This window comes from Canis aureus, chromosome 24, assembly GCF_053574225.1.
Source record: "Canis aureus isolate CA01 chromosome 24, VMU_Caureus_v.1.0, whole genome shotgun sequence".
NCBI classification, from domain to species: domain Eukaryota; kingdom Metazoa; phylum Chordata; class Mammalia; order Carnivora; family Canidae; genus Canis; species Canis aureus.
Genome location: NC_135634.1, coordinates 29,825,295 through 29,847,500, shown reverse-complemented (window position 1 = coordinate 29,847,500; position 22,206 = coordinate 29,825,295). Strand labels below are relative to the sequence as shown.

At 39.6% G+C, this 22,206-nt stretch overlaps 1 protein-coding gene across 2 annotated transcripts in view; it reads left to right on the top strand.

The window, feature by feature from the left end:
* EXTL3 (exostosin like glycosyltransferase 3) overlaps positions 1 to 19,309 on the top strand; it is a 157,511-nt gene extending 138,202 nt beyond the window's left edge. For both annotated transcript variants that reach the window (XM_077868675.1, XM_077868674.1), the window contains exons 5-7: positions 587 to 731; positions 6,305 to 6,433; positions 16,067 to 19,309. In XM_077868675.1, the coding sequence (XP_077724801.1) occupies positions 587 to 731; positions 6,305 to 6,433; positions 16,067 to 16,276 (484 nt within the window). In that variant the 3' untranslated portion in view covers positions 16,277 to 19,309. The remainder of the gene's footprint in view (positions 1 to 586; positions 732 to 6,304; positions 6,434 to 16,066) is intronic.
* The last annotated feature ends 2,897 nt before the right edge of the window (positions 19,310 to 22,206 follow it).

Sequence of the window (22,206 nt, the reverse complement as noted above, 5' to 3'; positions counted from 1 at the left end):
AGTCTCCTGTGGTTAAATCAGTGTTCTGCAAGCTTTTTTCTTTTTATGGTGTATCTTCCAGTAAGAGAAAAGTTAAGTATGTAATATACATAAATTATATACAAATCCTATTGTGCTCATTAAAAACAAAACTTTTCAGAAGAAAAATAAAAATAGAAAATAGCACAGAAAAAAATCAAAACTGTTTTGAGAATTAAGATTAAAAATAAATAGAACTAGAAATTGGTATCTTCTTCCTGCTTCTTAGCAGATTGCTGTATGTATGCCATTTTGGAGACTCTTTAGTTATCTCCTTTCCTATTCTGGCTGATTCTTTCTGTAAAGGCTGGAGAAGTGCTGGCTGCCAGATGTTAGAAGAGCAACAAGCAGATGGATATTAAAGAAGTTACATGTAGCACTGTTTGCTTGTTCTTATCCAGTTTGGCCTGTGATTGATTTACATTATTTAAAAATTTTTAAGAGGAAAAAAGAAATAATAGCCCAAGGGGGCCAGAGCCTGCAAAATAGAAGCAATAATTTCAACTGTTTCTGAACATCTTAGAACTTTGTACTCACACTCAGTGTGCATCTACTTGTGTTTTCTGAGGGTGTGGAGAGAAGCACGGGACCGCATTGTGGGTTTCCCTGGCCGTTACCATGCATGGGACATCCCTCACCAGTCCTGGCTCTACAACTCCAATTACTCCTGTGAGCTGTCCATGGTGCTGACAGGTGCTGCCTTCTTTCACAAGGTAAGAAAATAGTTGGTAAGATTGGTGTGAACTTGGTTAAGAGTGAGCCTTTGTGTGTTGGTGAAATGTTGCCCTAAAGTTAGCCCTCCTAATGTTTCTTATATGTCTCTTTTATGTCAGATGTAAGTTATTTCTATTGTTAAAGATTGTATACAAGATGCTCAGAGCAACTCTGGAATAAAAAGTTAAGGTGGGAAGGCTCCCTGCACAATTGCATATAGGCTATTAGGGAAATTAGTTTGTCTTTTTGGGTGTTAGTTCTTCTTTTGTAAACTTGAGAGCTTTGGGCTAAAATACTGTTGTTTTACCATTGCCATCTCAGATATGGCCTGGTCAGCAGAAGGCTGGTTCTCTTCTGACTCAGGCTAACCCATCACCATCTCAGACTCCAGCATGAGCCTCTGTTGTGGTTTGGCAAGTTTTGTTTATTCCTTGGAGCTTTCACCATGGCATACATCCCAATTTTTATTGAATATCCAAAATGCAAACCCCTCTAGTCAGTATTTCTCTCCTGTATTGTTATTGCTAAGATTTTTTTTTTTTTGTGTGTGTGTTTTCCTGATTCATCTTTCATCTGGATCTTTTCTGTTCTGTAAAGCAGCCACTGGCCACACTTGGGTATTGAGTACTTGAAATGAGACTGGTCAGTATTGAGATGGTTGTTAAGTGTAAAGTGCACACCAGACTTTGATATGTTAAAATGCAATTATTTTGGATACACTGGGTTAAATATATTCTAATTAATTTTACTGTGTCTCTTTTTAAAAATGTGGCTAGTCGGGATACCTGGGTGTCTCAGTTCAGTATCTGACTTTGGCTCAAGTCTATCTCAGGGTCCTGGGATCGAGTCCTGTGTTGGGCTCTGCTCTCAGTAGGAGGTCTGCTTGTCTCTCTCCCTCTGCCCTGCTCATGCTTCCTTTGTCTTTCTCACATATAAATTGATAAAATCTTTTAAAAAGATGTGCTATTAGAGAATTTAAAGTGACAGATGTGACTCACATTATATATCCTAATGTTGCTCTATACCTTCCCTCACAAGTACTTCTTCTGGGCTCTGAAGAATCCCTCTTCTGAGATAGTCAAGTTGCCTGCACCCTCCACTTCACAAATGCCTCCTCTATCTCCTTGATCTGATTAAAATACAACTATTTTCTAAGGCAGTGCTTCCCCCTTACCTTGTTCCTGTATTTCTTCCAGGGACAGTGATTGAGTCTATTTATTTCCCCAGATATGTACTTTGGGGAAGAGAAGGTATTAAAAAACCATTTTTATTGCTTAACGATGACACTTCTAGACAATTCTCAGCTTTCATATAAAATCTAGTTTGAGGCTCATAGCATCTGTCTTTTTGCTGCCATCTAGCAGCCTCCTACCAATTTTTTCCTGGTCATCAAAGATATTGGCACATGGCCCATTCCCCTGATCTCCCCTCCATGCTCTCTCTTATTTTGGTCAATTTCATTGCCCTCATGGAACACTCATGCACCACATGGTTTTCCCCATAAATGTCAGAAGTATCTCAGGCTTCTAGCTTCTGTATTTAGTGCTCTTCTTACTTTGTGTCTCTTCCCTAGATGTTCTCTCATATCTCAAGGTCTTGGCTGAGTACCTCCTATAGGCTGATAATTTCTGTGTCTGTATTCTAGCCTTGTTTGTTCCCTGAAGCCTGTACGCATATACTAATTGATTTCAGAACCTCCCCTGTATGTCCCTCTCGTACTTCAAACTGACATCCCAATTTTCTCCAGTCTTTGTTATATATTTCATATTTCAGATGCTGGCATCTTGTGACCCACCTCAAACAGAGTCTTGAGAGTCATCTTACTAGGGACATTTTGAACCAGCCTAAGAAATCATTACATTTTCAGCTTTTTTTTTTCTTTTTAAAACTTAATGTGTGAAGTTGTTATGCTTGTCCCTCTCTTGAACCTCACTCTTGTGCTTATTTTCTAAACATGTGTGAGCTTTGGTTAGGATGGGGGGATGCTAGTAGAATTAGGAAGTATCTGGCTGAGAAACCATACCTAACTAGGAGTCCTTTATTTTCACATTGGTCATCTGAGAAAGAGCCACCAATTTCAGCATTGTCTATTCATACCTTGAGAATTTATTGGTCTTCTAAAAAGTCTCCCTGTTCTCAAATTCTTTAAAGTTACAATAGCCAGATCCCCTCACTTTCAAGTAATAAATAAATTACTTAGTAGACCTTAGAATTTTTTTTTCCATTTGAAAAACTAGAGCAAAGGTTATAAAGTAGCAGCCTTCAAGTCTGTGGTTTACAGAAATGTTTATTTAGTCCCCCAGTGCTATCCCATACACTGCCAAGTTTTAAACACCAGAGAATTTTACAGAATCATCTGGACCTCAGTAAACATGAAGACCAGGTTGGACTTGGGCATTGTTCCTGCCAGGCACCAATTGGCTTAAGCTGCATAGCCACTGTTCCCTGTAGATAGGTGTGTATTCACTTACTTGCTTCACGACATTTTATTTTTCTTTAAAATGTCACTTACTGAGGCCCCAGCATGGCTTAGTTGGTTGAGCATCTGACTCTTGGTCTTGGCTCAGGTCATGGTCTCAGGGTCCTGGGACCGAGCCCCACAATGAGCTTCACACTTGTCATGGTGTCTGCTTGGGATTCTTTCCCTTCCCCTCTGCTTATCCCTCTGCTCACACTCACTTGCTCTCTCTCTCTCTCAAATAAATGAATAAAATCTTGAAAAAAATGTGACTTATTTACTTTACTTACCTTGTTTGGTCCTTGAAAGCAATGAAGTTGGTCATCCTTAATCCAGAGATCAATTTTTTTTTTTAAGTTTTTTTTTTATTATAAATACCTATCAATAAAAATTTTTAAATGTGTACCACACAGATGTGTATACTTATTTATAAATTAAATTTATATATGTACTACTGTACTTATGGAAATTTTTATAATGTTGAGATAAAGGTGAAATAAAGTTCCTTTTTTTTTTTTTTGAAGATTTTATTTATTCATGAGAGACAGAGGGAGAGAGAGACAGAGAGAGAGAGAGAGAGAGGCAGAGACACAGGCAGAGGGAGAAGCAGGCTCCATGCAGGAAGCCTGATGTGGGACTTGATCCCAGGACTCCAGGATCATGCCCTGGGCTGAAGGCAGGTGCTAAACAGCTGAGCCATCCAGGAATCTCCTGAAATAAAGTTTCAAAGTATTCTCACTGAATTCTTAAATTTTAGTGAAAGCAATATGATTGAATATGCTTTATTTATTTAAAGCGTTTTTAAAAAAGATTTATTTATTTGAGAGAGAGGGTGAGAGTGCAGAGGAGGAGGAACACAGGGTGAGGGAGAGAGAGAACCCCAGGTAGACTTCCCACCCATCAGGGAGCCTAATGTGGGTCTTGATCTCATGACTCTGAGACCACAGCCGGAGCTGAAACCAAGAGTCAGACGTTTAACTGATTGAGCCACTCGAATGCCCCTAACATTTCAGTTTTGTTTTGTTTTGTTTTGTTTTTTTTCTAAAGATTTTATTTATTTATTCATGAGAGACACAGAGACAGACATAGGCAGAGGGAGAAGCAGGCTTTCCAGGGGGAAGCCCGATGCAGGACTCAATCCCAGGACCCGAGATCATGCTCTGGCCAAAGACAGACGCTCTCAAACACTGAGCCACCCAGGTGTCCCAACATCTTGTTTTAATTACAGTTAGTTAACATACAGTGTTATATTAGTTTCAGGTATATTATTTTTAATTCTGATTTGACACTGTTATGGTAAGTCAGGGCTCTATTTCTAAATTAAACACATTTTGGATAATTGATTTTAGTCACTGTTTCTGTATTGCTGTGCTTATTAAGTCATGATGCTCATCCACTAAATGTGTTCAAATTGGACGAGAATTATCATCTTCTTTATTGCCATTTAATTTTTTTTCAGCAAACTAATGAGAAAGTGTTACTTTTTCTTAGAGTAGGTTTTAAATCCATTGAAACTTCATTTAAAATATTTTAAAACAGCTTACAAAGTTTTTATATGATTTAAAATGTATCAATATGAAGGTGTTTATTGATTTATGGCATCAATCATAATCACATGATGGTGGAAATACTTCTAAATATTTTTTTCATGATGCTTTCTCCATTTTTATAAAAAAGGCAATTCTTCTTGTTATGTGTACTTTCCCTTGTTGAGTATATGGATTGTGTTCAGTAAATATATTCTCATTACCATACTAATGACAGCACTGGACATTTAAGGGATCAACAAATTGCAATTGTCTGTCTTTTTATAAAAGAAAAATATAATTCATCTTTTAAGTTCACCATCTTTTAAGTTCTTTGCCCCAAGATAACCAGCAAACCACTGTGTGGTACAAAGATTTTCTGATCGTTATTTCACTACATAGATTCTAACTATTTAAGGTAATAAAATATATATAAATCAGTTTTATTGGGCACCTCACCTAATCATTCATCATCAGCAGCATTACAACACATCATAGTTAGTATGTGCCTTGTTTATAGCATTTGTCCATTTCTGTGGCATAAATATTCTTACCATGGTTGATTTCAAGTTATAGACAGGAGTCACTGAACTTGTAGTAGGGAAAGGATGGGGAAGTTCTGTAGTATTTTCACCATATAGATGATAGACATAAATAACCTCAAGATAATAGTAAAATGTAATAAACAATAGTAAAATGAAGCTAAGAAATGGTGTACTTTAGGTATTCATTGGTTATCAATATAACTTGTTTAATTTTAAGTTTATATAATTATATTTTTAATAATGGCTATTTTTCATAAAACCTTATGAAATTCCTAAGCAGTCTCATAAAATTCCTGAAAATTTATCAGTTGACATTCATTGACAGGTGTGAGCCAGCTTTAGCATACCATTTTGTGGGCTTTTCAGGACATTTTAAGAACATAGGCCTTTATTCTGGGTGAGATGAAAAGCTATTGAGGGGTTTGTAGTGACATATTCAATTGGACTTATGTTTGAATATGATCACTCAGCTGTGCATAGAATGGACAGGAGGAGAGAAAATATCAGAGCAGGGAAACTGTTTAAGAAACTATATGAATAATCCAGGCAAGAGATGATGGTGGCTTGGAGCAGGGAGTAGCCATTGGCAATGATTAAGAAGTGATCAGATTCTAGAATCCATAAGTGGAAGAACTGAGGGATTGGATGTTTTATGGCTCTATAACCAGTTTTCCCCCTTATTCATCTCTTATTGCCATTGTCACAGATAGAATGCTGTTCAACTAAACCACTGTCCGACCTAATTTGATAAATCATTATATTATTGTAAAATCACTGAGGTACGAAGGACCTCAAAAGCGGGTGATAATGGCAATTTGGATGGGAGGATTCTTTATTGCAGAAGATCTGCCTTATAGGATAGCATTCCTGGCCCCAACTTCCTAAATAAAGGGAGTAGTGATTCCATTGGTGATTGTCACACCCAACCTCCTCCCCACCCCCCCATGCTTCCCAACAGCCCCTAGATTCATGTATATTTTGGCTGAAAGCCAAAGAATTTTGGCCTCTAACAGACTATGTGATTCTTTTTCTACTCCCAACAGTATTATGCCTACCTGTATTCTTACGTGATGCCCCAAGCTATCCGAGATATGGTGGATGAATACATCAACTGTGAGGACATTGCCATGAACTTCCTTGTCTCCCACATCACTCGGAAACCCCCCATCAAGGTGAGGGTCCCAGTACTTATTGGATTGGGGGGTGCATGTATATTTAATTCACTTATGTTGCAGTAGTGTGGATTGAAGCTCACCCTACCTCAGAGTCCTCATCTGTAATTGTCTTTGGGTTAATTTTTCTTTGAGTTGTTAATATATGGACTCTTCACTACTAAGGCATAAATGGACAGAACTCAGGGGGTTTGGAACATCGATGGGAAAAATGTTCTATCTTTAATTTTTGTTAATATCCTAACTGGGATTTAGCATTCCCATCAGTTAGGAAACATGTGTCAGTTCCTAAGAGTATTTGCAGTAACTGTGATTTGTCACCAGTAGAACTCATAGATATTTTCATATCATATTACTTTTGTTGCTACATCTTAAAGTATTATTTATGTTCATTAGTACTTTATTTTTTTTAAAGATTTTATTTATTCATGAGAGACACACAGAGAGAGAGAGAGAGAGAGAGAGAGAGGCAGAGACACAGGCAGAGGGAGAAGCGGACTCCACGCAAGGAGCCCAACGTGGGACTTGAACCCGGGTCTCCAGGATCAGGTCCTAGGCTGAAGGTGGCGCTAAACTGCTGAGCCACTGGTGCTGCCTGCCACTGGGGCTGCCCTAAAGCAGTGTTTTCTAATCATGTGACCCATCAGTAAAAAAATTTTGAAACTGCAACACCAATGTATTTATAAAATACATTTATATATTTTTGTACATATATGTTATAAAAAACTATATTACATAATAAAACATACAAAGAAAGGAAATTAAGAAGGATGATACAGGAGCTATCTTATAAAATGAAGTTTAAACATTTACTTAGCCAATATAATGGATTATATTTTATATGGGAACATTCCAGGTAATTTAGTCTATGAGAAGTATTAGTGTCATGCACAGTAATAGGAAAATCCTTTAATAGATGTTGAGAACCTCTTTTACCAGAGAATTAAGATGTTTACTTATGCTTCCTCCCTCTTTATTACCTAAGCCACCCATCTTCTAAATGCCTATTTTGAAATCCTTTATTCTGAATGAAGCCTATTTATAGTCTAGATCTTTCTCCTTCTTGAAAGATAACATTATTCAAACCAATAAGAAATTAACTCCCTGTTCTCTAGTCAATTTTGTGAAGATATTAACATTTTTGAAAGAACACTGCTCATCACATGAGTCATATCTTCTCAGTCATAACAAGGAAAAGGATAGTAAAAATCTGAAGTATTTATAGCAAAAAAAAAAAAGAATGACTATTTTACAACATAAAATAGTATAAATATCTGGCACTATTAAAGTTAAGTAAAATTAGTTAAAATATTTAGTTCAAACTGATTCTATATTATCAAGTATATAACTGGACTCAGAATTTGAAGACATTCTTAATTTATTGAGCTTTTGATTTTTTTTTTTTTAAGTAAGCTCCACACTCAGCATGGGGTCCAGTGCAAGGCTTGAACTCACCACTTTAAGATGAAGACCTGAGCTCAAATCAAGAGGCAGATATTTAACCGACTGAGCCATCCAGGCGCCTCTACTGAGCTTTTGATTTAAAAAAGTCATCTTACTCTTGAATCAAATGCTGCTTATATTCCCATAAGGTTGAGAAAATTCACAGAGAATACTCATTTGTCAAGTTTCATTTGGTAAGGATCATGGATAACGTGCAAATTATTTCTGTCCCACTCTCTACACTGAAGAGACAGTTTGGCCTAATAATATGGTAGACAAACACGCTTTAATAAGGATGAAAAAATCATCATGTCTGTGAATGCTTCAGGTGACTGGTGATATTATTAGGGACCTAATCACTCAGATTACTTTACATTTTCATGGATAATGTCTTCAGATCTACTAGGGAAGTATAAATAGAAGCATACATCTTGGATGAAGTTTAATCCCTGGCCACATAAGAAAAAAATAAAAGAAAATTGCACTGATCATTAATTTCTTTCTAAGACCACTATCTCCCTACCTTAAAGTTTGTAACGAAGTGTGCTTTTCATTTAACATCATGTAAAATGAGAACAAATATTTTCGTTTTATATTTATTTATTTTAACATCTATCCCTGAACCTGGGAAACACATTATTACACTTCTATATAAATAATTGTAACAATTATTATCCACAGTTTAAAAAAAGTTCATATTTTGCTACTTATTTTTCTTTTGTGAGGCTTTAGCAGAAGGCCCAGGAATAGGAAAAACTATGGAGTAATCGGGAGTTAATGCTGGACTATACTTAGGAAAAGGTTTGATTAGGTATAAATGGATGCATAAGGCCCCCAGATTGCCTTTCTCTCTCTCTCTCTCTGTTGCATGCACCCAAGGTCCTCTGTTTACCACTCTACTACCACTAAAGATATGATTTGAGGGCAGCCCCGGTGGCGCAGTGGTTTACGCTGCCTGCAGCCCAGGGCGTGATCCTGGAAACCCTGGATCGAGTCCCATGTCAGGCTCCCTGCATGGTGCCTGCTTCTCCCTCTCCCTGTGTCTCTGCCTCCCTCTCTCTCTGCGTCTCTATGAATAAATAAAGTCTTTAAAAAAAATAAAAATAAAGATATGATTTGAGTATCATTAGCATAGGCTGGTGGTTACTTAATCTATAACTTACCTTCAAAATATAAGAAGAATAAAATATCCACCCAATTATTATTAACTCATGGCACTGATATACATGAAGGTAAAATTATTTTATAAAATTAAATAATATGCCTTTTAACAATAATGGCAATAAGATCTTAACCATTAGCTTATTAACCCTAAGGACATCAGGTATAAATCTATAATATAAATACTGACAAATCATAGTCGTAGATACTATTAGTTTGAACCGACAAAGAGATTCTCAAGTATTAACTGTTGCAAAGTCTTTACCAGGCCTCAGTCCCTACCAGAAGAGCTTTCACTTGTCTAAACCTACAATGATGACCTAGAACTACACTTTCTGTGCACTAAGTATGAAATTATTATATTCTGGTCAAATCTGATCACTGACTCAAAGACAGAACTCAATTTTTTAGAATTCTGAGGGCACTTGTGATTTTTGTTTTTGAGTAAATATCTTTCATAGTATTACTTATGTGCCTGGCATACACTCTCTCTCTCTGTGTCTCTCATGAATAAATAAATAAAATCTTAAAAAAAAAAAAAAAGAAAACACTGCTTTAGTGAAAGCAGTATAAATATCTTTTTGTGTCAGATGAAATAATTTGCAGGGTTATGGACTTTTCCCCTGTGGTTGGATGCTGGCATCTGGGATGAGGAGAAAGATTTTTAGGTGTAGAACCAAGTAGAATCCCATACATAGACACAGTTTGATAATATTCTTCTCTTGACACATTCTTGACAGGGAGGGTGGTGGGAAGAGTGGTAACTCATTGCTCCCTCTAAACCACAAGAGTCCTGTGGGAACTGGAGAAGTAGGGAGCCCTGGTGGGAGTGAGAGGGAGAAGTGGGAAGACTGGTGGGTTCCTTCACAGAGCCCAGTACTGTTGAAGTCCTGTCTCCCTGAGACTTCTGGCTGTGTGGTGAGCTGCCCTTGGAGCACTGACCGGTGCTCACCACTTTTTCACCTCTGGAGACTCGGGTTGTGACGGCTGTTATAGGCTATATGTGATGTTTACTTTTTAGTTAAAAATTATGGGATGGGCCATTCAGTCTTGATTTTTTCCCTCAATTTATAATAGTAATAATAATTTTTAATTATTTGGGAAATGACAGATATATTCAGAAAGATATAGAAATTACTCAGGCCTTTTGGCATGTTTCTTTTGGGTTCTCTGGTTCCATGTCTGGTGGTAGCTTCTTTATTTTTTTTTTTTTAAACATGTACTTTTTTTTGTAGTCTACTTTTAAAGTTAACAGTAAATTTTCTGGTTCTGGCAATATTGTGGACTAGGCAACCTAAAAAATACCATGTTTTTAGTGTTCACATAGCAAACTTTTTTTTTCAGTGTATAGTTGGGCTTGTGAAGTAAGAGAATTGCCAGAAAGGAAGAGAGAACTAAAAATTAGAGTGGCAAATGTAGGGTGTCACTGGTGCTTCCTTGGGAGGGATGCTGATAGCTTATCTTCTAGAGGCTTGTGTTTTATCACTCATGTGAAAAAGGGTGAAGAAGCTTTGGGCCTATTAAAGGCAAAAAACTGGAACTGAGATCTCCTACCTGTTGTCCCAGGAAGATGGCAGGCAACTTGTTGATTTTAACCTGTATTTTGGAGGTTAAAATGGGGAAAAAGAATAGATTGAGAATTTTAAATAATCTGAGCTTTCATAGGTTTGGAGACTCATGCTGTATGAAAATTAAACCTAGCCATTGATATCTTTTGACTATTTGACAGAATAAGACCAAAACCTGCCTATTAAGAGACATTCCTCACCTCAGGCACACAGAACACCCACAGGTAAAGCCTCACTGCCGATGAGCTTGAAATCCGAAAGTACTAGCCACATGAAGGAACAAGTGACCTTGAGCAAAGTTAACAGATTTGACAAACAGGTTAGCTCTCCAAGAATCCCAAATAATCAAACCAATTGGCCAGACTATAATTAAGTAGGTTTTAAATGACTAAAGATAAAAACTAAGGAATTGAAAACACAAAAAGCTACAAATTGCTAAGAAAAAAGACCAAGTGGATTTGAAAAACCTAACTAGAACTAAGGAAATGAAAATTAGAATTACTGAAATGAAAATTAGAATTACTAAAATGAAAATTTCTGTGAGTGGGATAGAAAGATCAGACTTAGCTGAAGAGAAAGTTAATCAGCTAGGAGAAAAATATAAAAAGTTTCTGAGAAAGAATTTCAGAGACACGCAGAGATAGAAAATAAGAAAGAGGTTAAGAGACATGGAGGATATAAGAAGGTCCAACACAGAACCAAGAAAGGAAGAATAGAGAGGATAAGCGACAGGCAATTTAGAAATTTCTAGACTTTATTAAAAACATGAACATTATAGCAAACATAATACTTAATGATGAAGCTTTAGAAGATTCCCATTCAAATCGATATAAAGTGAGGTGATCCACTAAACAAATGGAAATAGAGACCATGTCTGTTTTCGCGATGAGGAGCTTGTATCATCAGGATAGCAGTTCTCCCCAAATCTAAAATTTCAAGGTAACTCTAATCAAAATCCTATTAGGATGTCTTATTTGGTTTAATTTGGTTTGGTGTGGAACTTGACAGCCTTCTCAAATTCGTAAAGCAAAGGAAAGGCAAAAGAATAGCCAAGGCACTAGTGAGGAAGATGTGTACTTGCCTTGTTAGAACTCAGAAAATGCGATATTGGCACAGGGATTGGCAGGCAAACCAGTAGCACAAAGTGGAGTCCAGACACAGATCTGTGCATATAGGGAAACTCAACATATGATAAAGATGCCATTTACAGATGTGTGCTGGGATAATTGGTTATCTGTATGAAAAAGAAATTAAGGAATTTTAAGAAGTAGAAAGTACAAAATATAGAGGAAAAGATTGGTTTGAATACATTAAAATGAAAAACTTTGTTCAACAAAATTCAGTATATGAAAAAACAAGCCGGGGGATCCCTGGGTGGCGCAGCGGTTTGGCGCCTGCCTTTGGCCCAGGGCGCGATCCTGGAGACCCGGGATCGAGTCCCACATCGGGCTCCCGGTGCATGGAGCCTGCTTCTCCCTCTGCCTATGTCTCTGCCTCTCTCTCTCCCTGTGTGACTATCATAAATAAATAAAAATTAAAAAAAAAAAAAAAAGAAAAAACAAGCCACACACTGGGGTATTTACAAAGCCTATAAATGACAAAGAATTAATACTCAGAGTAAAGAATTTCCAAATAAGAGAAAGAGCAGATAGATAGAAATAAAAGTATATATGGATGTACAGAACCAGCACTGCAGACCACTGAGGTATGAGTGTGAACTCTGTGTGTAATGCAAATTGTTAGGAAAAAATGAAATTGTGTTCCTATCTTACACCATATGCAGACTCACTTCCAGAGTGATTAATGATTTACATACAAAAGGGCAAAACCTAAAACTTGGAAAAGTTATGGAAGGGGGCATTTTTAAGACATTGGGGTAGAGAAAATTAATGAACTGTAGCTGCAAATATCAGTTGATGACTAAGCTCACATATAGTGAGTTTTTAAAAAGCTAACTGTAGAAGAATGCTTATGGTTTGATTTCACTTACATAAAGTCTAAAAAAATGCCAATCATTTGGATAAATACACATGTGGTAAAACCACTTTTTCTATTTTTTTATTTTTTTATTTTTTTTTAATTTATTTTTTATTGGTGTTCAATTTATAACATACAGAATAACCCCCAGTGCCTGTCACCCATTCACTCCCACCTCCCACCCTCCTCCCCTTCTACCACCCCTAGTTCGTTTCCCAGAGTTAGCAGTCTTTACGTTCTGTCTCCCTTTCTGATATTTCCCACACATTTCTTCTCCCTTCCCTTATATTCCCTTTCACTATTATTTATATTCCCCAAATGAATGAGAACATATAATGTTTGTCCTTCTCCGACTGACTTACTTCACTCAGCATAATACCCTCCAGTTCCATCCACGTTGAAGCAAATGGTGGGTATTTGTCATTTCTAATAGCTGAGTAATATTCCATTGTATACATAAACCACATCTTCTTTATCCATTCATCTTTCGTTGGACACCGAGGCTCCTTCCACAGTTTGGCTATCGTGGCCATTGCTGCTATAAACATCGGGGTGCAGGTGTCCCGGCGTTTCATTGCATTTGTATCTTTGGGGTAAATCCCCAACAGTGCAATTGCTGGTCGTAGGGCAGATCTATTTTTAACTCTTTGAGGAACCTCCACACAGTTTTCCAGAGTGGCTGCACCAGTTCACATTCCCACCAACAGTGTATGAGGGTTCCCTTTTCTCCGCATCCTTTCCAACATTTGTTGTTTCCTGCCTTGTTAATTTTCACTGGTGTGAGGTGGTATCTTAAAACCACTTTTTTAAAGGGGGGAGGGGAAGGGAATTTTTAAAACAAAATTCAAGATAGCAGTTTCTATGGAAGGAAGATGCAGGATGAGATGATGGGATTATGGGTACTGAAAATGTTAGACTTCCTTTTTTTTACATGAAAGACAGGTACATACTTAAAGAATTATATATGTCTATACAAATATGAAGTACTTATATATGAAACATTTGCTACTACTGATCTATAACATATGAGTGAAATGTTTTTTAAAAGGGAAGAATATTAAAAAAAAAGGGAAGACTATAACAAACATGCATACCCAGCAGTTTTGCCAAATATTGACATTTTACCCTATTTCAGATGATATATTTTCCTAGTTTTTTAAAAGAAACTGAGTTACCTGGGTGGCTCAGTCTGTTAAGCATCCAACTCTTGATCTTATTGTCATGAGTTCAAGCCCCTCATTGTGTTCCAAGCTGGGTGTGGAGCCTACTTAAAAAAATAAAATAAAAATAGGCACCTGGGTGGTTCAGTGGTTGAGCATCTGCCTTCAGCTCAGGGAGTGGTCTCAGGGTCCTGGGATCAAGTCCCCCATCAGACTTCCCCTTGGGAGCCTGCTTCTCCCTCTGCCTATGTCTCTGCCCCTCTGTGTGTCTTTCATGAGTAAATACATAAAAACCTTCAAAAAAAAAATAAAAATTTAAACATTATAAATAGCGTAGATGTCTTGTATCACCTTCCCTCCCTCTATCCATTCCTCTCTTGCTAGGTCATGGGGTACATGTACCTTCAATTATACTTGTTAATACCAAACTTTCTTCAAAATAGACATACCAATGTGTACACACACCAGCACTGTATAACAGTTGCCTTTTTGACACACCTTTACTAACGTTTGGTACTGTCACACTTCCATTTTTGCCTGTTTGGTGGGTATAAACTGTATCCCATTTTTTAATTTTACATTTGCCTGGTTATTACAGAGGTTGAGCGTCTTTCTCCATGTTCAGTAATCCCACTTGCACACCATTGTCACTGGCGGCGGGGCGGGGCGGGGCAGGGTGGGCCCAGGTGAAGCTGGGTTCCTGTAGGTGGGAGGCGCAGCTCAGAGCAGGCCGCAGAGCTCAGCCAGCAGAATGGCAGCGAGTCCATGTCTTTTTTCTCTTGAAGGATCAGTTTTGCCTCTTTTTGAACTTCATCTAAATGGAATCATACAGTATCTTGTCTCCATATCTCTCAATCTTGCTTTCATATTTTTTAAAGCTTTTGGTCAATATTTTCTATTGTGGGTAATAATTTTAAGTATACTTTTCATCACTAATTTTCTTCACACCCATCCATTCAGTATGCCTTTCATTCCTGTTCTGTTTGGTTCTTTTCGAGTCCCTTCTTTCTCTATCACACTTTAAGTAATCTTTCAAAATTTCAGTGCATGTATACCCTACTGTGCTAGTCACATCTGATAATCCTGTGATACTGCAGGCCTTTGGGGTCTGATTCTGTTATTTATTTCTATAGAGTCTCCCTCATGTGGCTCATTCCCTTTTTTGTGACTTTTGATTGTGAAATCATAGTCTTTGGGATTTTAGTTATGGCATTTCTAGGAGGCCTGAGTTTATACCCGAGAGGATTTGCATTTGCATCTGCCATATACCCTCAGTCAATACCTACTTGAGACCTGTTTAAGCTAAATTAGCATCTTGGTGCTTTTCAGGACACACAGGTAACATAAACTCTAGCCTCATGTGGGTGAGGGCCAGTGTGTGGTTCTACATTCTTGGAGGTGATGTTTCCTCTTTCGCTTAGAGCTAAGATGGGGAAAAAGACTGCTTTCTATGGAGCTGCCTCCAATCTGTGCAGCCTTCCATTAATTGGGTCCTGGTGTTTTAAAAAAATCTGCAGTAATGTTTTGTGGCTCTTGCCTCCCAAGCCTTTTAAAAACCAAAGTTCCTGGCTATCTCATTGGATTCAGGCTTTTCATTATTTTGGCCTTTGATGATTTAATTTCTGTCCTTAAATTTCATTTCCTTTCTTTCATTACAAGCTTGGCCATACATTTAAAGAGATAATTTATATAGTTACATTTAAAGAGATAATTTATATAGTTCGTCCTGCATTCTCAGGTATTCTGTGCTAAGGGAGTTTTTATGTTATTTGGTCTGTCACATTGCTGATAGTGAAGCTGTGATATTACTCTTTTACTCTTCTAATTGCTTGAAATTTCATCAGTGTCATCAAAACTACTATGGCTATAATACAACCACTTTCCCATGTCTTCAGATAAAATTTTTCTAAATATATTTTTTAGTGGATGTGTAGTATTTCATAATTATTTAACTTATTTAACTAGTCCCTTTTTATGGGTACTTTTCCAGTATTTTGCTGTGAAAAACATTGATGAAATGAACAACTTTATATGTACATCTTGCTGTGCAACCCAGGTAAATACTAGAGGTTGAGCTACTGAGACAAGTAATACTAAACGTTTTGCTCTCTACAGGTTAGGTTATTCGGAAAGAGCACCCTTTCCAACAATATGGCTATGTACGTGGGGGAAGGGAGCCAAGGCTTTGGTTCTCTGGTGAACGTGGCCACCTGGGGTCAGTGCGTTCACCAGGAAAATGGAAGCATTGGATTATTTAGGCTGCAGGATTTCCATCCATCCTGGTAGCTGCCATTCTCACTGCGCTCTCTCTTCTCTATTCCCAGGTGACCTCTCGTTGGACTTTCCGATGCCCGGGATGCCCTCAGGCCCTGTCACACGATGATTCCCACTTTCACGAGCGGCACAAATGTATCAACTTTTTTGTCAAGGTGTATGGCTATATGCCCCTACTGTACACTCAATTCAGGGTGGACTCTGTGCTCTTCAAGACCCGCCTGCCCCACGACAAGACCAAGTGCTTCAAGTTCATCTAGGGGCATTGCAAGTTTTGGGGAGAGGATGAGCAGAGTTGGGGAGATGGCTCCTAAGGTTCCTAGACATTGAAGGACCTCAGGGACATCCGCTGGGTGGGTGGCCCAAACCCTTTATGGGGAGAGGCAGCGGAAAGAATGGAAAGGAAATAGCCTTCTTTCTCTTAAAGTCGGCCACACTGGGCCTGGAACCCTGGTCAGAGGACACAGGGGTTCCCTATACAGGGCACTGATAGCTTACACTGAGGACCATGGGGACTCCAGAGAGTCACTCACGCAGTTCATAAGCCCAGGACAGCTGGTTTGTGGTTTTTAAATTCAGTAACAACTATTATTATTATTTAAAAGGAGAAAGTTTCAGATTTGCCATTTGAGGCTTATTTATAGATGTGTGTGTATATATACATATACATATATGTACATATATGCACACACACTCTCACATACATATACATATACGTATAAATATATATATTTGGGGGGAGTTTGAAATTTCTGCCTGTTTTACAAAGTGAGGGACCCACCAAGTCTTCTGATGTTCTGTACATTGGTGGAGATGGATCCTGGCCTTATGATATCTGGCGCATCCTTAAAGATCATCTCCGTATTCCCCAGGGCATCTGTGTGCAGAAACAAAAAAAGCCCGGCTTGGCCCTCCTCTGGGGCCCTGGACGAGAGAAGCCCTGTTGGTTTGTTCCTTCCTCCATCTGCTGCCACCTAGCGATCTGGAACTCGCATCCTCCTGTTGCTTGAGTCCATGAGGAGGACCTGCACTTTTGGGAAGAAGGGGGCTTCCCCGTGCTGGATTCAGTGTTTTTGAGGATTCATCACTAGTTCGTGCTGTCCCAGAACCTGTCCCAGCGCTCCCATTCTCTCCTATTTGAAAGAGAAGAATGAGGAAGGAGCAAGACCTGAAGACAGTGCTCCCAGGTGGCTTTTTTGTTTGGTCCTCCTTTTAAAACACATGTTGTACTTTGGCTTCAGGCTTTCCTGAAAGTTCTCTCTTGTGTAAGAGAAGAGAACTGGCAGCCTGCACTTTTGGCTGTGATCTGAAGTGCTTTGCAGGTTGGCCTAATCTCTGGCGTAGAAGGAGCAAGCACCCTTTGAGGACCCCTACCCGGCTGGCCGGGAAGTCTTAGAGCAAGGCACCTGCCTTGGGATAAATACCTTGGTGAAATTCACCTTCCCTTCTCCTTTGTCTGGACCTGTACCCCGTGTTACCTGTAGTTTTTAGATCCTCTAATGCCAGGTTGGTTCCAGGACCCCTCGAAATTTGGTGTGTGCCAGCACGGTAGGAAGATACAATTTGTTATGTTGAGCTCCAGTCCAGCCTGAGATGTTACAGGCGTTCATACCCATGTTACCACTTTCCACTCTGGGTTTACATTTCTGTTCCCTGGCTGAAATGGAAAATAAGCTATTTTTATTTTTATTTTTATTTTGGTGGTGGAGGCAGTAGGGGAACTGAAGAGGGTGTTAGTGGCATCTGGCAGGGGTTTAGCCCATGACTTCTACCATTCTCCTGGACCCCACTTTCTTGCAGTGAAGTTGAATACAGGTGGTTTCCCGCAGCTGGACAAAAGCTCAGGTCTGTCCTGGTCATGTACATGCCTTAAGCCAGTTCCGTCTTCCCCAGACCTTGACACCCTGTGCTTCTATTTCTTGGGGGCACATTTTCCTCTGACCTGTCTTTACCAGCGGGGCTCTTCAAGTATCATTTTGAAGCCAGACTCTGTCCGGTTCGAGGGCCAGCTGGACTGAAGGGACCTCTCCTTAATGGGCAGATAAGACCGGGGCTGCTCCTAGGACCTGTGTCCTCCAGAGGTTCCCACTGGCATTTTCTTGTCACTCTCCTACAGAGGCAGCTACCCAGGAAATCCAATTCTGCTTCTCAGCAGCCCAGCAAAGGAGTCCAGACTCCCTGCATCCTAACTTTCTAACTACCCTTTCCTAGACTCCTGACTTTATTCTTTTTAGCGGTAGCCTTCTTCCCTCCGGGGAGCCAAAGAGTGTGGTGTTTTGAGCTATATATGTGGCTGCTATTTTTATCTTGTTTATTTTAATGTGAGAAACTCATAAACTGACTTTCAGTGGGACCTGGTGAGAGAAAAGAGCAGTCTGTGTTGGGACCCCCGATAGTGGAGCTGAGTTGTTGGGTCCCTGAATGCCATTGGTAGATGCAGGAGTAGCCGAGTGGTCTGAGATGATGGGTGACATCAAAGTCTACTGCAGAAAGGGTTACAACATCAGAGCCTCAAACAAAGCATATGCAGTATTTGGACCTAACAGGACAGTAACCTGAGGACTCCCAACAGCAGGCTCTGGCGGACACTGGCCATGTTCCTCAGGGACACTCTCAGTAGCAAGGGGCTGGGCAATCAGACCTTTTACAGTTGCTTGGTTAGGTGCTCCTGGAGAGCGGCTGTGTTTGGCAAGGTGGATCAGGGTGAGGCGCAGCTCCATGCTGCGAATGCCCTTGATGCCGATCTGTCCTGTTGGGAAACACAGATGTCATCTATACCACATAACTGTGACTGATATGGAACATGAAAAACAGCTCTGCAGATTCACATGGGTTTCCCCAGCTGTCCGCAGGTAACACCTCATTGCCTAGTCTTTGCTCCCAGGGCCCAGGACATCCTTGTCCCCAGCTAGCCAGTTTGCTCCTCACTGAGAGGGGCGTTCACCCAAGTGAGGGCCTCCCTGAGGTGCTCATCAGGCCGTTCTGAGCTTCTGCGCCCCTGGCAGCAGTTCTCCATCTGGTGTGGATGGCTCCTCATGCCGAGGCCGGCGCACAGTCGGTGGGGTCCTATCTGGGTGGATGGGGAGTAGTCTCTTCAGTAGCTGCCTGCATGTGTGCTTAGGGAGCTCCTGGTTTGAAATGAGGATATTTTGCAGGGGGAAGCTCTCCGATGTCCATGCCATGTCCATCCATCCCACCCCCTTTTCCAGTTCATGAGCACAATAGTCTTATGTTGGATTTTTGTAAAAAAAAAATAATAAAAATAATAAAAATAAATGGAGACTTTAACTCAAGCAGTGTGGAGGTCCTTTGTGATTTTTTTCAGCAGGGACAGAAGAGTGATCCAAGAGGAGGTGCCTGCCTGATTGCGGGGAACCACCATCGTGCAGCCAGGTGGGACACCTCCCAGCATATGTCTGTGGGCTGTGTGATTTTGGTCCTGGAGCAGCCTGTGCACTTGAACCTGCGTGATTCTGTACACATGCATGGACATGGGCAGCCTTGCCTGGGCCTGTTTTTCTGGGGTTAGTCATTTGATCACCCAGAGAGGAATCTAGGTGTCCTTTTCTTTTTTTTTTCCCCCTAATGTCCTTTAACTGATGTGAGTAGACTATAGGATGCTATGTACCATTTATATACCTCCATCCTTTTTTCATGGTGATTTATTTATTTATTTTTAAAGATTTTATTTATTTATTCATTGAGACACAGCTAGAGAGAGAGACAGAGACACAGGCAGAGGGAGAAGCAGGCTCCACGCAGGGAGCCCGATGTGGGACTCGATCCCAGGGTCTCCAGGATCACACCCTGGGCTGCAGGCGGCGCTAAACCGCTGCGCCACTGGGGCTGCCCTCATGGTGATTTAAAAAAAGTGTGTGGCATGGTGCTGAGGAGGTAGTATGTTTAAATCTCAAAGAGAGGGTGGAAGTTTACATAATAAGTGCAAGAAGTCTGGTGTGTGGTGCACAGTAGAAATGAATGATTACTGGGGTGACGTACTGAGAATTTCTCTGTGGCTCTTTCTGCATTCCATGTATCTTAACACCAGCTCATTGTTCCAGACTCAGTGGAAGGCAGGTTTCAGGAAGCCTTCCTGTCTCAGAAACCACTGCTTGCCCCTGCCCTGTCTCCTGTTCAGCAGCTCATCCCGAGCACAATAGTGGTTCCTAGCCCTGCGTCCCACTCCACACTGTAAGCCTCCTGAGAACAGAACACAGAGTAAGTGCTGAATGGTTTTTTGATGAATGATTTGACAAAAAATCCAAAGAGGGTCCCAAAGGAATCAGTAGTGCTTTTGGAATAGAGCTAATGTATTATCAGATAGGTAAAGGAAGCCTGGCACATGATGGCTGAGAAGTCTTTTTTTTTTTTTTTTTTTAATCTTCATTGACGAAGATGAGAGCATACCAAGAATTAAAGACACAGAATGGATTCCAAAAGACATTATTAAAGTAGGGCGGGAAGCCTGACCATAGGGCCGGTCTGGTTTGTTACATAATTTCATCTGTTTCTTGATTTGGTTTGGTTTGTTTTTCAAGTTTTAAAATTTCAGTTAGTAAACTCTTGTTTTAATTCAGCAAATGGTTTTATCTTTCTCAATTTGTCTCCATGTTTGTGAAAGTACAAATTCTGGTCATACTGCAGGTCATAACATTTAACAACATACTGTTAAATGTTTAACATCCAACATTTAACATGTCATGTTAAATCTTAACAGGACAACAACTGCAGGGTTATCATGTTAAGATTTAAACTATTTAGATTCTAGTTATTTAAACTATTGGTCCCAATATTTCATTATGTAAAAATAAGTATCTTATTTATAGTATAAATCCATATACCTAACAACCAATTTACTATACTTGCTTTGTATGTCTCTGTGTATCTATCCCTCTATCCATCTATCTGTCTCTCTATTCATCCTTTTTCCATCCGATTTTTGGTGCATTTCTAAGTGAATTGGTGACCTTAATACACTTTCTTCCAAATACATAAGCACACACATCATTAACTGAATGTCAATATTAGTTTCTATGTGTTTAATGTAAAATTTAAATACTAAATATACAAACCAAAATGCACAAATCTTAAGTGTACATTCTCTTGAGTTTTGACAAATGCTTCCACCTGTGTAGCCCTATCCCCTATCAAGATCTAGAACATTGCTGGGGCACCTGGGTGGCTCAGTCTGTTGAGCGGCTGCCTTTGGCTCGAGTCATGATCCCAGGGTCCCTCCTCAGTGGGGAGCCTGCTTCTTCCTCTCCTTCTGCCGCTCCCCACCCCCCACTCTTGCTGTCTCTCCCTCTCCTCTCTCAAATAAATAAATAAAATCTTAAAAAAAAAAAATGATATAGAGCATTACTGTCAAACCCAGAAAGTTCCTGTATCAGTTCCTGGTCAGTTTCCACATCTACCTCCTAGAGAAAACCAAGGATTTGATTTTTTTTCACATTGGATTTGTTTTCCCCATTCTAGAATTTCATATAAATGGTGTCATAAAATTTTTACTCTTTTTGTGCCAGGCTTCTAGAAACTTGCATATTTTTGAGATCCACCCAATGTCATGTTTTTTACTAATTTGTTCCTTTTATTGCGGAAGAATACTCCCTTGTACAGCAGCATTCATCCTTGAGCTGTTTCCAGTTTTGGGCTATCAGGAATAAAACTGCCATGAATATTTGAGTGCAAGTCTTTTTGTGGATTTACAGTTTTCTCTCAGGTAAATACCCAGGAGTGGAATTGTGTGACAGATAAGGTAAGTATATACAAATTTAGTTTTATACAAAAAGCTGCTGGACTTTTTCCCAAAGTGATTGTACCCATTTTGTACAACAACCAATAATGTTGAGAATTCCAAATACATCCTCACCAATCTATGCTGTTGTCAGCCTCTTTAGCCATTCTGGTGGGTGAGTAATGGTATCGTAATTTCCATGTGTATTTCCCTGAAGACTGAGGACATTAGGTGCCTGCCTTCCTGTTTCTTTTTCTTTTTTTTCTTTTTTCTTTTCTTTTCGCTTTTCTTTCTTTTTCTTTTCTTTTTTTAAAGATTTTATTTATTTGAGAGAGAAAGCAAGCACAAGCAGGGCGAGTGGCAAAGGCAGAGGGAGAAGTAGACCCCCTGCTGAGCAGGGAACCCGACATGAGGCTGGATCCCAGGACCCTGAGATCATGACCTGAGCTGAAGGCA